Source organism: Equus asinus, chromosome 5 (assembly GCF_041296235.1).
Source record: "Equus asinus isolate D_3611 breed Donkey chromosome 5, EquAss-T2T_v2, whole genome shotgun sequence".
Taxonomy (NCBI): Eukaryota; Metazoa; Chordata; class Mammalia; order Perissodactyla; family Equidae; genus Equus; species Equus asinus.
This window is the reverse complement of record NC_091794.1, coordinates 5,527,310-5,542,499: the sequence shown is the minus strand read 5'-3', so window position 1 is coordinate 5,542,499 and position 15,190 is coordinate 5,527,310. Positions and strand designations below refer to the sequence as shown.

Below are 15,190 nucleotides of genomic sequence, written 5' to 3'. Positions count from 1 at the left end.
GTAAGCTTCTATACAGACTAGGTTATGTGTTTTTTTCTGAATAACTAACCAATTGGCCGAGCACCGGTGTTGAATTGTGCCATTCCCTAAGGTCCCTTTGGCTTTGTCTCCTTTAAATCCAGTCAATGTTGTGTAGGAAAGGGGAATCTGCTGTACCTCCAGGGGAGCAGTTGGTCTGTCTTTCTCTTCTAGAACGTCCTCCCTCTTGTTGTGAATGGTTTCCTAGGAAGCAAATCTTATCTCCCACCCTCTTGGCTGTCGTGCTTTATCTTCATGTGATTCGATGTCGTTTCTTTCATTCCTTCTTTTTTGTGATGATATCCCAATAATTTGTATTTATTTTGGCAAAATATTTCATTTAGGGTGAGTTACTCAGCAAGATTGGGAAAGACGATTGACGTTTTACTCCCAAGGAATTTAATTTCTTTTTCACGTCATAAATAGCCATGGCGAGAAGGGCCAGGAAGAGACTTCCTACATCAATGACACAGAGCCAGGCACTCTATCACTTCAAGCTGTGAGGCGGAGCACCCCAACTCCTGCCAGCTCTGACGAGCTGCAGTTTGAAACTCTTGGTTATTTCTGAAGGAAAACCCAAATTGATTGAAAAAATATTTTAAGGCTTCTCTGTGAGGCTTTCTTCATTGTTCCCTTCTAGACAAGAGGAAAAGTGTTTCATGAGCTGACATCTGTGCTCTTGTGTAGCTCTAGAACGTGGAGAAGTTAAAAAGGAACCACTTGGGACAGCCTTGAACGTCTTATGAGGCCACTTAGAACTGATTCTGAAAATTGATTTGATTCTTTAAAGGTATATTTTAATCCAAAGTCAATATCCAAATATTCACACATCTCTTCTCTAAGACTGATCTTAGAAGGCAGTATTTCAAGAGATGTGAAATTAATTCCAGATGTTTTGCTTTTAGAATCTTAAGCAAAAGACACTTTGAAAAATATTTTCATTCATATCTACGTGCTTACACCTAAAACTGACATGCAGCAAAAACTCTAATTAACACCTGCCAAACAGAGATCCTGGAAATGGGAAACACAATTTGAACTTTAGGCTATCCATTTTAAAAAGGTAAATAATATTTAGGTTAAAAATTTGAAAGTTAAATACAGCCCCATCTTAAGCATCTGGTTGCATTATATGCTGTAATTCACGTATCTGAGTCTGTGACCTGCTGGCAGCCCCAGGACCTGTACAAGTGACACATCACAGGGGTCTCTTCTGATTGGTGAGTGTCTTCGTTCTATCAGGGCTTAAATACTTTCGATACCACCCCTGCCTGTACCTCTAGAAATATCAGAGAAATGGCATATGCATAATCAAAAATGCGATTCTTTCTTTATAACTTATGTCACTTGAGATCCGTGTAACTAAGGAAGAAAAAACACATTTATCATGATAATTGTTCTATTTAGTCCATTTTGAGAATCTAGAACACTCTTTTTGTGAAGATGAAACCTAATATTTTTCTGTTGGGTTTTATTATATAAAACAATAAAAGATTGATGGCCAGAAGGACCTAATTTTTATATATTATATTTTTAAAACCTTAGTTATCTAACTGGTTCATTAACTAAACAACCAATTTTTGAAGTATGTAGCATTTATTAACAGAGATTTAAAATACAAGTTCAATTATTTAATTAATCCAAATCCAAATCAGTATTCCCCTAAAATATGATATCTATTTTCACCCTTCCATTTTTTCTGTCAGAGACCCACCTATCTTTTTAAAAAGCCATGTCTATTATTGGCAAAAAAAAAAGGAAGTGGTGTCAATTTTTAAAGTGTAACAAGCACCAGACAAATGAAGTGAATAGAAATGAAGAAATACCATACGGTCCCCAGCCACCCCTCACCATCAGGTACCACTGTGTGATGCATGAATGCATCGGGATCCCTCCATTCTTAGCCATTGTTGTCCTGAGGTAGAAACTGGAAAGTTTATATCTAGGCCAACGACATCGCCAAAGGCGTATGTCTGATTCCTCCCTAGCTGACCAGAAATTGGAAGACTTTTGCAAGGAGGACATTAGATTCATTCTTAGTCAGATGTTAGGTTAAATCAGTATGTTTCGTAACTTTTGTTAGGACATCCTAAGAATGAATTAAAACCAGAATGTAATATGCCCAAGTTCTTTCCATGTGGTTTGGCTCTCGAGCCACTGAAATTGGATTCTGCACAGCCCTCAGCCACTCCCCAGTGGGCAGCTCCTCCTCAGCTCAGAGCCTGGAAATCTACAGTGAATATTCTGGCACCACGAAAATGCCAAACAGACAAACCCGTCAAGAATAACCTGCAAAAAGTAGTGTCCTGGTGTTATCACTACTTCTATTAAAGCTAATTTTCAAAATAATATCAGGAAGCAGTTAGTATAATGCAGAGTCCATTGAAAGCCCCTCGCCCTGTGTGGCCACTGCTCTGGTTGTTTCTGGATAACCACAGGCTTTCCCTAACCAGGGCTAAAAGGCAACAATATATGTCTTCAGGGGCGTAACCTTTTAGCATCCTCTCTTCATTGAATCTCACCAATTGGCTACTTAGCCACAACATCCCAGAAAAATGGTAAAAGTGAATTCCCTTAACCAGTCACCCTGCTCGGCATATAGTACAACCTGGGTTCTTAAGGGACAGGTGTCTCAAAACAGAAAAAAATAAAATGATGCATCTCTTATGGGATAGGTGGGAAATATGTTTACTTCTTGGTATACCATAAACATTTAGAAAATAGTTATTGAATGAAGATGGGACAAGAGCAGAGAAAGGAAGTGGTGATGGAGGTTTGCAGCGGGAATGGGGGTCAGCAAGCTGTTAGAGAAAAGAAAGCCAGCAAGGAAATGGCCTAGGAAAGAAAACTGGACCAAGTAATGTCCATAGACAGCAGCTGTGCTGAGGCCGCACCCGCAAAGCTGTGCAGCGGCTCGCGGGACTTTCACTGCCTCGCTCCCCACTCCGCTGCATGAGACTCCTGCGCGCACTGACGTGTGGTCACACAGTAAGCCTGGGATGGCAAAGAAAGGCTAGTGGTACCTTCATAAAAAACATTGTACATGAAACAGTTCAATTAAAATTGGGACGTGGGGCTGGCCTGGTGGCACAGCAGTTAAATTCACATGTTCTGCTTGGGCAGCCCGGGGTTCGCCATGGCACTCCTTGGCAAGCCATGCTGTGGTAGGCGTCCCACATATAAAGCAGAGGAAGATGGGCATGGATGTTAGCTCAGGGCCAGTCTTCCTCAACAAAAAGAGGAGGACTGGCTGCAGATGTTAGCTCAGGGCTAATCTTCCTCAAAAGAAAAGAAAAGAAAAGAAAAGAAAATTGGGTTGTAAATGGTTAAACACTGTTAACTTGGAAATTATCACAATCTTTCATTTCTCAGTGGGTCCAGGTAACAGATGTTTTCCTACACTTTTGAAAGAAGACACAGAGAAAGGATTCACAGCATGGATTTCTTACTGGGAATTTTAGAGCCTTCAGCATAGAAACTTTGAGCAGAAGGACTGTCCTGATGCCATTTAGAAACCTACCTATAGAGAGGCAGCTACTTGCTCAGTAGTCGAGTGTTGGTGCGTCTTTGGGTTACAGATTAGGTAAGAGAGTAATTATAGGTCAAGAAGGAATTGGATTCTGCAGCTCAATGATTTCTTTATTTTTGGCAGTACATATTGTACGTATAGTCTTGTCATCATCTTAATAGAACACTGGTCTGTACTCAAGAACTGAAAGAGAAACGTTGTTCCATTCATGTGAAGAGTGGAGTATTTTCCATTTGTCCTTGTCAAAAAATTGTTTAAAACCAGCCACCACAGCAAAGGAAATATAAAATTGGGATAATGGAGTTCAAAGGCAATCAACACAGCAGCATTTAGGTGTTCTTGCTATAACATGACATGTCTCTGAAAAACTTCAAATTCTGCAAAACGTGCACTAGACACAGGACTCCTCAGAAAATAGAGGACAGAGCGTTCGAAGCCCCTGGACTGTGGCCACAGCTCTAACAAAAACAATTACTAGTTCCTGGAAAGATAATGTGGCTCCTCTGGAGCAGCAGGCATTTCAAATTCTCAGAAATGATGGAGGCCATGTCCTGCAAGGCTCTCACTGGAGCAGGACAGGCGGAGGTAAGGCAGCCACATGAGGCCGAGCCGTGGGCCTGACTGCTGCTCTCTGGAGAAGGATCCCATGTGTAAACGTGCGTTACTGAATCTTAGTCCCCTCAGGCTACCATAACAGAAGGACCATATCCTGGGTGGGTTAAAGAACAAACCTGTGTTCCCCACAGTTCTGGAGTCTGGGGAATCCAAGATCAAGGCGCTGGCAGATTTGGCGTCTGTTGAACGCCTGCTTCCTGGTTCACAAGCAGCCATCTTCTCGCTGGGTCCTCACATGGCAGAAGGGTGGAGGGAGCTCTCTGGGGTCTCTTTTATAAGAGGACTAATACCATTTATGAGAACACCGCCCTCATAAGCTAGTCACCCTCCAAAGACCCCACTCCAAATACCATCACTTTGGGGATTAAGTTTCAACGTATGAATTTTAGGGAGACGCAAGGTTCAGTCTATAGCACTGGGTCAACAGGTATAGAAGCTCCTGTGAAAAAATAACCTGATAATAGTAAACTTTTATTTTTTGTGGCTTTTAAACACAAGAATCTTAATGTAAGCAGAAAAATAGGCAATAGTAAGCTTGGTATCGTGGCCCTTCTTTGTTATGGGCATATCATTTATTAAAATGGGAGCATGTTGTTAGCAAGTCTCTCTTACTCACAGCTATAAACACCTGTGTGGTGAGTATCTCATCCAGCACATCCTGGATCATCAACAGATCTGGTCCGTGGGGCATCCGTATCACATACACAGGTTAAGTCAAGCAGCAAGAAAGCAATCTCATGCTTGCCCCGTTAGTTCAATCTAATGTTTCTGTCTCTATTAGCTGCCCTCTCTTAGCCTGTTGCCATGTCTCTCACATGGCTATCTTAGCCTTGGCTCAAATGATGTCCGGTGATGACTCCACCTTAAAGTGAGCACTATGCGTGTCTCTAATTCCGGCCACTCTATGACATCAGAACTTCCTGGGGGAAGCCTGAGGCAATTTGGGAGAGGAGGGCACAGTCCCCTGGGACCTGCCCTTACAATTCTAAGGTCCTTCATGAATAAATACGTGCAGAATGGTTAAGAGTACAGGCTTTGGAAGTAGAAATGTCTGGATCTGAGTTGCAGCCCTGTCTTCTTGGGAGAGGACGTGCCTGGTGTCAGGAGCTCATGGTGGTTGTGTTGTCTGCGGTGGCAGCAATTGAATAAACTCAAATAATTGATGGTGACTGGTTTTAAAAGATAATATGTAGCTTAACGTCTTTTTCAGAGGGAATGTAAAGACTGAATTTGGCTGGGTATCATCACAAATGAAGTGAAAATCAACTAGTATTCAATCCAGAGGACTTAGGTTCTTTTCACTGCATTTTCTGAGTAAACCAAACTAATGCGAGTTCTCAAGAAACTGCTTCTGTCGAACCTTTGGACATTAATGGGGGAAAATCAAGTGAGTCCAACAAAACAGAGGCAGGAATATGTCTGAAAGATCCTCCAGCAACTGTTAAGCCAGTGTTACAGGAAGCTTCATTGAAGAGAAGAAAACGCTACTTCTAGCTCTTTGATTGTTTTTAAAGTTAACATTAACTCAAACGCTGACTTTCTTCCTCTCTCTTCAGCCATCGTATGTCCCAAGGAAACTAATCCCAGTAACAATCATCAAGCAAGGTAATCTGTGTGGGTCTGCTCTGGATATGTGTCCCGAACTATTTTTAACGCACTTTTTAACTGAGATAATTAAACATAGCATGTATTTTCTCAATTTTTCTGATTATTGTTTTTCAGAAAAAGTTTGAAGAAATCAGTATGGTCTAGTACATTAGAAGTTGATAGATAATTTTGGCTGAGCCCGGGCTAGTCCCTTTATTTGGATGATTAGGAACGAAGCAACTATAACAAGTATTAAGTTTTAACGAGCCAGTTAGATGCGTGTGGCTTTGCTCGGGGTGAAGCGACGTACATGAAGAAAGTCATTAAGACGCTATTTGGACTAATGGCATGAAAACTATGATTTAGGGGCCACTTTGGGGAAACAAAGACATCTAGGTGTCAAGAATTATAATGTCTTATTTCATGTTAGTATCCATTTGTTTTTGTTTTGACTTCCAGTTTTTCAAATTATTTAAAATGACTCCATTGTTTCCTGAAAGTTTCTTGGTAGGAGAGAGCGGGCACTTAAAATAGTTCTTCATTTTAAGAAAACACTGTCCCAAGTGAACTCTCAAAACAGGGTCAGCTAATATTGGAATTACCCAAAGATTCTTTGCTTTGAGACTCTATATTTTCTAATTTTTTACTACTGAGTCATTGCCCCATTTTGTGCTGGTACTCTACCTTGGGTAGGCCACAGGGAGGGGAGAAGAGGAAGAGAATTTTCAGCTCAGGATGGACCACTTTATGAGAGTAAGAGCCTTTCATTACTTAAATGCACAGGTGTTAAGGTAACATCTGCTTTCTAGTCCTTCTGTTGGCTGTGTAGCCAACCCAATGAGTTTCTTTCTATTAATGAAAAAGTTAGATCAGGGCTTCCCCACTGCAGATGGCTTTGCATTATTAGCGTCTTACTGCTTCCTGACTTGTTTTCTTTTTTTTTACGTCACACTATTATCTTTCTGTATCTCAACAGTGATTCAGAATGTCACTCACAGGGCTTCAGCGAAATCTCCAGATAAGACTCCCTATGGAGGAACGATACTAGGTGAGTCTGTCTTGAAATCTACACTTAGGTTAAGCAAGTCAGGCTATTTTTTGATAATAGGGCCTTTGTGGAAGGCACTGTGAGCAGGTCTGTCAAACTGACTCATTTCCTTTCAGTATTTAGCATCCTGGCTTATGTCCATTCCAGGCGAGGAGCCAAGAGGTGCTACCTCTGTCACAGTGTTGGAGAAACAACTCTAGCCCGAGCCTTGTGGGAACATGGCACCCAGCCTACCTGCTCCACAGGGTTGTTGCAGTTATGAAGGAATCTTTGTCATACTGCACTGATCTTTTAAAAATTATTATTAATAGGAGTGTTTTTTGTTCAGCACACATCTTAAGCAGCTAGTTTACAGTTTTTGGGTCTATGGATTAAAAGCCATAGGATTTTGGTAGTTTGGTTCTGAATGTGGAAAAGATTCTGTTTAAAAGTTATGATCATATTTTTTCCGACATTTTAAACTTTGGGTTAAAATTGACTAAGCAAAATAAGTGCTAAACTTCATAGTTTCTAGTGTCTGGTGCTCTGAGCTTCATGTCATGGTGCATTTTCTTCCTCTTATCTTATTTACTTCTTTTTCTTTGCAGTCCACCTTGTTATTCCAGGTCTTAATGAAACCACCGTAAAACTTCCTACATCCATAATGTTTGAGATTTCGGATGCACTCAAGACACAATTAGGTAAGCAGAAAAGTTCTGTATTTGAACTTTGCAGTGACTGAGTACCAGCACAGAGATTCTTAGGATGTCCGAGGAGTCTAACAAACGAGCTGGTTGGGGACATCAAAGTAGAAAGTAAGGGACAGGCATGGGTGCTGTCGGTGGGAATATAAAATGGGGCAGCTGCTGTGAAAACAGTATGACCATTCCTCAAAAAATTAAACTTAGAATTACCATGTGATCCAGCAATTCCGCTTCTGGGTATGTAACCAAAAGAAGTGAAAGAAGTTCTCGAAGAGATACTTGTACACTTACCTTCATGGCAGCATATTCACAATAGCAAAACATGGAAGTAACCCAACTGTCCATCAACAGATGAATGAATAAGCAAAATGTGGTCTATCCATACAATGGAATATTATGCAACCTTAAAAGGAAGGAAATTCTGACACGTGCTACAACCTGGGTGGACCTTGAGGACATTATGCTCAGTGAAATAAGCCAGTCACAAAAAGACAAATACTGTATGATACCGCTTTTATGAAGCCCCAGAAGATTCAAATTCATAGAGACAGAGAGTAGAATGGTGGTTGCCAGCGAAACGGGGGTGAGGGGAATGAGGCATAAGTGTTTAATGGATACAGAGTTTCAGTTTTACAAGATGAGAAGAGTTCTGGAGACGGATGGTGGTAATGCTTGCACAACAATGTGAATGTATTTACTACCAGTGAACTGTACACTTAAAAATGGTTAACACTGTACATTTTGTGTTATGTATATTTTGCCACAAAAAAAATTTTTGGGAAAAAAAAGTAAGATGCAGAGAAGTTGGAGTGTTGGAGATATTCATATAAATCACATTCAGTAGGGAAAGAGTTCCTTTATACTTACATAAAATACATTTACATTTATGAAAGAAGAGACAACATTTATCAAATTATCCAAAATATACACATTTCTATAGGTATGATTTTCAAATAGAGTAATTGTTATAAACTGTCCTTATTATACTATACTATGAAGGGGCCACTAGATATTTTCAGTGGGAACTGATGCAAAGCTCAGGTCTATTAGAATAATTATTTACTTGAGATTGATATGGCTTCCTGCTTCTAGAAAGAACTCGATATGGTTTCAGTGTTTAAAAAATGTAAAGCTTAACAGTTTGAAAAAATGCCCAACAAAACCCTTTAAAAGGGAATAATTGTGGCGGTCAGTGGGCTCTGTTAGTTGCTGCACTTGAGTGTCAAATTAGTCTGAATTTTCTCTGCAGGAGAGGATCTTAAACTTGATGGAGCATCAGAAGCCCTGGAGGGCTTGTGAGCACACAGACCGCTGCCCCCACCCCGCAGAGTTCCTGACTCAGGAGGCCAGGGTGGGGCCCGAGAATTTGTGTTTCTAGGGGTTCCCAGGTGATGCTACGGCTGGCCCAGGAGCACCACTTTGAGAACTGCCCCTCTAAAGTCTCTGGAGAATGTCTTGGGCTATTGATAAATATGGAAAGAGACAGCAGGCTGTGGTAGAAATTGAACAAGATTTAAAAATGCAGAATATTTTCCCTGAACTGGATACTGTTAATTTGAGAACTTCCTGGAAGAAGGATGAGCAAAGCCTGAAGAGAGTGAAAGAGCACTTAATTGGTGGACTCTTAGACTTATAATTTTAGAAAAATTTTCACAATTTACGTCTCACCATTTTATTAAGATGTGAAAATATTTGCCAACAAGTCTTCACGATTTTGCGCAATCCTTACATTTTTACAGTAAAATATTCATAACTGTTAGTCCTAGAGTGAGTTACCTCCAAGCACGTAGACAGATGACTGTAACTTTGTACATCAGGCTTGATCACCTCCCTTTTAGCTATAAAACCCCGTGACTCAACTCTGCATCATCTAAATGCTGTGCTGAAAGCCAGGAAGCCTCCAGATTAAATTGCCTCAGTGAACCTGTGTTTGGAATGAGAGCTCAGGACTCTCACACTCACCTAGTTCTCTGCCCAGAGCCTGTACACCCGGCCCTGAGCCTGGGGAGTCCTTTTTATTTTTTTTATTTATTTATTTATTTATTTATTTTTTAAAGATTTTATTTTTTTCCTTTTTCTCCCCAAAGCCCCCCGGTACATAGTTGTGTATTCTTCGTTGTGGGTTCTTCTAGTTGTGGCATGTGGGACGCTGCCTCAGCGTGGTCTGATGAGCAGTGCCATGTCCGCGCCCAGGATTCGAACTAACGAAACACTGGGCTGCCTGCAGCGGAGCTCGCGAACTTAACCACTCGGCCACGGGGCCAGCCCCCTGGGGAGTCCTTTTTAGAAGGAGAAAAAAGGAGCCCACCAATCTCTTATTGATTTGATCCCAACCTGTCCATGAAAACTACAAAACCCAGGATTTGTGAAGGAGACTGAAAATGAGCAGAGTTTTTGCTGAGACCACTGCTGTCCATTTTGAGCTGGAAGGTGTTCTAGTCCTTAGTTTTGAGAGATATTTCTAATTTTTTGTTTTTCGCAAAGTTCCACATGCTATCTTAATACCAGGTCAGCCATTTTGTTTAATTTAGAGAGTTAAACTGTGAATTTTGTTTTGTTTTTGCTTTTGTTTTTCTGATATGATTCATGAAGCTTCAGGATTGGGATTTTAATGAAAAGAAATTCTATGCAAATAGTAAATGTCTTTTTAACTTGTAATCTGGGGAAACACCTATCTTAAATTTAACACATTTCTTAGCAAATTTCTTACGCGTTGAAGAGATCGACAGCCAGTATGTTTGAAATGGTCAGTAAATTCACTGAATGTACCACCTTAACAGACTATGCTTAAAAATTACATTGTAACTTTACCATATTTTTGTGAAAAGAATGTAAGCATAAACAATTCTTTATACTACTGAGGGAAAAATAAACTCCTGAAGCTATCATTGCAATTCAGAAAAGCCCTGTTTTTTTGAGGGGGTAAATCCTAAAAATAATGTCCTCATTCCAGCAGGGCCCATCACGGGACATCAAGAAATTAATAGCTTTTGTTCTAAGAACACGTGGTGTGAATAGTGAGAGAAATAAACAAGAAAGCTAGTGTGAACCGTCTCCCAGGGACATACAGAGGGTTTGCCAAAGCCAAGACTTAGCCAGCCAAAAATGAGAGGAAACAACTGTGTTGAGAAAAGGTACAGAAGAATCAGACAGGAAAAGGAATTTCCTGGGGTTTTGGCAGTGTTCTGATGGCATTCTACTCTGCTATTGCCGAATCTGCAGTTGCCCAGGGGCAGTGTAAGTGAGTGCTCACGGCGGGATAGGAGACATAAAGAGTGACCCATTCAACTATCTTCCTTATCAACCAATTCCTCTGATGCCTGAAGTGCCACATGCAGAAAGATGATACACCTTTAGAAGGAAGTAGTGATGTGAAAAGAATACAAATATTTCTTGGGAAGGTTGTCTACCATTTTTAATTCATTTACAGCCTAATTTTAGATTGATATGATCACCAGCTAAGGGCATGTTTTGAATATAAGGAGCTAAAGCAAAGCAATTCTGAGCATTGCCTAAAAGTCTAGGATCTGGAAGTTAAGATAATAAATGAATAGTCCTAGTTAGCCAGGGACCCCGCGAGAACGTAGGCTATTGCACTGGAAGGAGAGGGTTAGCAAAGTTGTCCTGACCCAGAGGAGGACACTGAAAGAGGAGAGAGCGTCAAAGAAGAACCCGGTCATCTAACATTGGAAAAAAGGACAACTTCCTTTGGTACATGCTGAAAATAGTAAGATCAGAGCTCATAAAAATTTGCAATCTAAATGTTTTTTCTGTGCTAACAATCACAACGGTTCTACACAAAAGCTATGACTATAAAAGAAGCAGGAAAAAACATTGATAAAATTTAGGAATTTTAAAAATAGAATTTATCATAAAACTCTACTGGATCTGTTTCTTTAGTTATTCCAGAAAGAGAATCCTTTCTCTTTCTGTCCTGCCAAATGAATTTGAGCAGTGATACTGAACATTTCTGTTGTGCAAACAAGCTAGGCCACTTCATATGCACATAAATCCAAAGCATGCACTTGACTGTCAGATGTGGCGAGTGTGCCAGCCCTGGTGACACCTCCTGCTGGCACTTGCAATCACTCCTGGGAATGACCAGCTCTCTGCAGGAATGGATTGTACGCCTCCACAATATGGAAAACTGATTTGCCTCTATCAACAGTGTGAAGGAATGACTTCATAATTGTTTTTAAGTCCATCAGAAGTAAATAAATATTTTGTGCCCACGTTAACTGAAAAGAAGAAAATGGTCTTGACAACAGTGCTGGGAACTACAGAAGGAGGTTACAAAATCTGCATCCTCAAAGAGCTTTGAGAGAACAGATTAGATCAGTAGATCTCCACAGAGAGTGATGTTGTCCCCCACTGGATATTTGCAGTGTCTGGAGATATTTTCGGTTCCCACAGCTGTGGAAGTGGTAGTGGAATCCAATGGGTAGAGGCCAGAGATGCTGCTCACATCCTACAGTGCACGGGAAAGGCCCCGGCAACAAAGAATCATCCAGCCCAAAACATCCATAGGGCCAAAGTGGAGAAGCCCAGGAGGTTCTGAACAGCCTTAGGACTCAGAAATCTCATCTGATGAGAATCAGTTCAAGGGGACAAGGTCAGGGTATCCCAAAGATAAAGGAATTCTTTCATACCACTAGACTGCTTCAAATTATTACAAGTAGATCATTGAGTCAGTGTGCTAAACACATGAATCAAGTTAATTCTAAGCACAGTTTTTAAATGAGAGATATTTTAACCATTGGGAACTGTGCTTTAGAAGTGTACTTCCTTTGAAAAAGAATACCTAAATTTTAGAAAGAAGTTTCCTGAGTGGTTGTCTGAAGAGGGAGGGGGAAAAAAAAGGAAAAACACCTGATTTCATTCTTTACACTAAATTCCCACAGAGACCAAAAGAAATGATCTATGTTAACATGTGGCTGAAATAAATAACTGTTGGTATTTTTTTGCGACAAATATTTTCAAATAATTTTGTATCCTATGTGTGTTATTTGTGTTTTTCTAAAATTTCAGTGTCATAACCTATTACATTTTTTTCTGTGCATAATCACGGAAAATTTCTACTCATTGATTTTGTTTTAATTAGGAGTATTTGAATATAAAATTCCGAGGAGGATTTGCAATACAGTCTGTGCCTTCCAGAAACTCTATTTCTGAATCAGAATGACTTGAGAGTTATCCAAATATTGGTTGTAATTTGTTTTCTTCATTCCAATGTTAACTTAGATCTTAAAGAATTACCTAGGGTTAATGAGAAGGAATTCTGAGGACTGTCGTCTCTCATACTAATCCTGGTGGAAATGCACAATGACGTTGTTGACTGCCTGGGGGAAAGGATAAGAGCAGAGTAGATTTCTTGAAGTAGTTGGTTACTTGATTTTGTTTTGAATGAATTATACTGGGACACTGCATTATGAGGAAGTGAGGTAAATTGTTTGTTCTCTGACTTTTTAGCTAAGAATGAAACCTTGGCGTTACCTGCTGAATCTAAAACACCAGAGGTAGAAAAAATCCCAGCACAGCCCATAACAGGTAATGAGATCCCTATGTTGTTAACGTTGAGAGAATGAATAATATATTTTTTCTAATGGCAAATGATTGGCAAACCTGTACCTTTTTTTCAGTGAAGAGCCAGTAGGAAATTCATTTTGATCATGAGCACGAAATGATAGGAGGTTCTAGGTTCTTCATCTAATGTTTGGAAAAACAACAGACGCAAAATGAACTGTTGAATCATGTAACTAATACATAATCTGGAAGCTATATTTTTGGCTCTAAGTGAAAGTTGTTACCTCAACATTCTGAAATATTCTTGTACTTAAATGTAGTACTGTGTGTTTGGGGCTTTCCTTTTATATGAAAACGTAAGACCGTTTTTGATTTCTTCATTTTCACAAGTGGTCTATTTAGCAAAATGCCGTTATCTCTCATGAATCCATAGCTTGATATTTATGAAAGTACCTGGAATCATTCAATGACAATGTCTCTGGAAGATTAATAAACCTAGTGTGAAGAACACATGAGAGCTCAGTAAAAATCCTTTAAAGAATAAATGCAGTATGCATATTCCCCATAATTCATCAGCTGTTACTAACAAACATTCAGCGTTTCTTCTATGAATGAACTACCCAAGTCCAGCCCAACAGAGACATACTATTCTCTGAAATATGGAGTTTTTGCCAAAGTAATACCACCTCATCCAGGACTCAGTAACACAAACATCTGGTGAGAATTACCCCAAATCCACATTTAGCAAAGTAACTCCAATCTAAAGTGAATTTTTTAACCATAAAATTGCCTAAACTGAAATATTCAATTCATAAAATTGCCATAGATTGAAATATTTACCTTGTCCTACACTCTTGGACTCGTAACTAGTCCAGAGAAGACAAAGATTGGTGGGGAAATAAAATAAATTGATTTCAAGAAACCTATTCAAGTACAAATATGTCTGATGGACTAGGAAGTATATGGTCCTGCCTACAGGAGAGAGATGGACCTTCCATCTCCCGCTTTCCAGAGAGCTAAGGCAGAGGTAGAAGCTATTCAAGATGCTGGGATAATCTATTCGAATGAAATTCCTAGTTGGTTTTCTGACTTCAACGTAAATGGTCGACACCAAGAAAAGTGTAGGCGTGACCAGTGGATGACCCCACGTTCTTTTCTGCCCAAGAGATTCTACTCGTTTTTCCCAATTATACTTTCTTCTCTTGGTGCACTGTCTGATGGGAGAGTCTACAGATTTCTTAGTTCTCTGCCAAACCTTCCTCAGAACTTTCCACTTCAGAAACACTTAGGCAAACACCGTAACAGTATTCAGTGTTATTGTGTTTATTTCATGTCCTTACTCTGCAAAATTCTGGAGCTGTGTAGCTTACCATTAATTCCAGATCTCAGTGAAAACTATTTTCACTGAGGAAACTATTTACCCAAAAAATTCTTTCTTATTTCTTGAAAACTGTTTACTCGAGTCGTCTTCGCCTTTGGTCTAGTGCTTGGAGCAACCTCGTGGCTGAGGATTTGAATCCTTATCATCTCAACCCGGTTCCAAGCTTTGCCTGGGGCTGCAGTTTGGAAGAGAGAAATCTTATAATGTCATAGTTCTAAATAAACCTTTTTACCCTGGGTCATTCTTTTACTTGCCCATTTATTGATTCACTTAATAAACATTTATCATGTGCTTCCTTACTGTACCCCAGACATTGTGCTAAAGCCCTGGAGATAAAGAGAAAGAAAAAGGCAGACAAATGAAAAATTATGATTCATCTGATAAGTGCTTTGATGGAGGTCGTTTCAATGTGTTTTTTGGAACACAGAAAGAGACCTACCCAGAGAAACAATTGGGAGGAGAGCCAGCTCAGGCACCTCGGGCAACCCCGGAAGTCCTGAACAGAATTAACTTGAATTGGTCTATACAAGTATCCGTTACTAATTCTAAAGGGCAACAAAAGTGCCTATGGTCTGTAGTTGCTTCGTCATTTTATCTTAATTTCTAAAGTTGTCTTTTTTGCCTTCCAGTGACTCCTGAATCAGTTCCAAGAACCACTAAACCCACCGTGCCTAGTGCATTAGACATTTCAGAAACAACACTGGGTAATTCTAAGAACTTTTTTTCTTAAAAAATAACTCCCAATACTCATAGAAAAGAAAAGTAAGCCCAATGCCTTAGCACCCGCCCCACTCTCCCTCTCCCTG

The 15,190-nt window shown here is 39.9% G+C and overlaps 1 protein-coding gene across 46 annotated transcripts in view; it reads left to right on the top strand.

Annotated features, from left to right (window-relative positions):
- ABI3BP (ABI family member 3 binding protein) overlaps positions 1-15,190 on the top strand; it is a 238,437-nt gene that overhangs the window by 103,755 nt on the left and 119,492 nt on the right. For all 46 annotated transcript variants that reach the window (XM_070508663.1, XM_070508662.1, XM_070508659.1 and 43 more), the window contains exons 7-11: positions 5,719-5,767; positions 6,726-6,797; positions 7,385-7,477; positions 12,950-13,027; positions 15,014-15,088. In XM_070508663.1, coding sequence (XP_070364764.1) covers positions 5,719-5,767; positions 6,726-6,797; positions 7,385-7,477; positions 12,950-13,027; positions 15,014-15,088 — 367 coding nt within the window. The remainder of the gene's footprint in view (positions 1-5,718; positions 5,768-6,725; positions 6,798-7,384; positions 7,478-12,949; positions 13,028-15,013; positions 15,089-15,190) is intronic.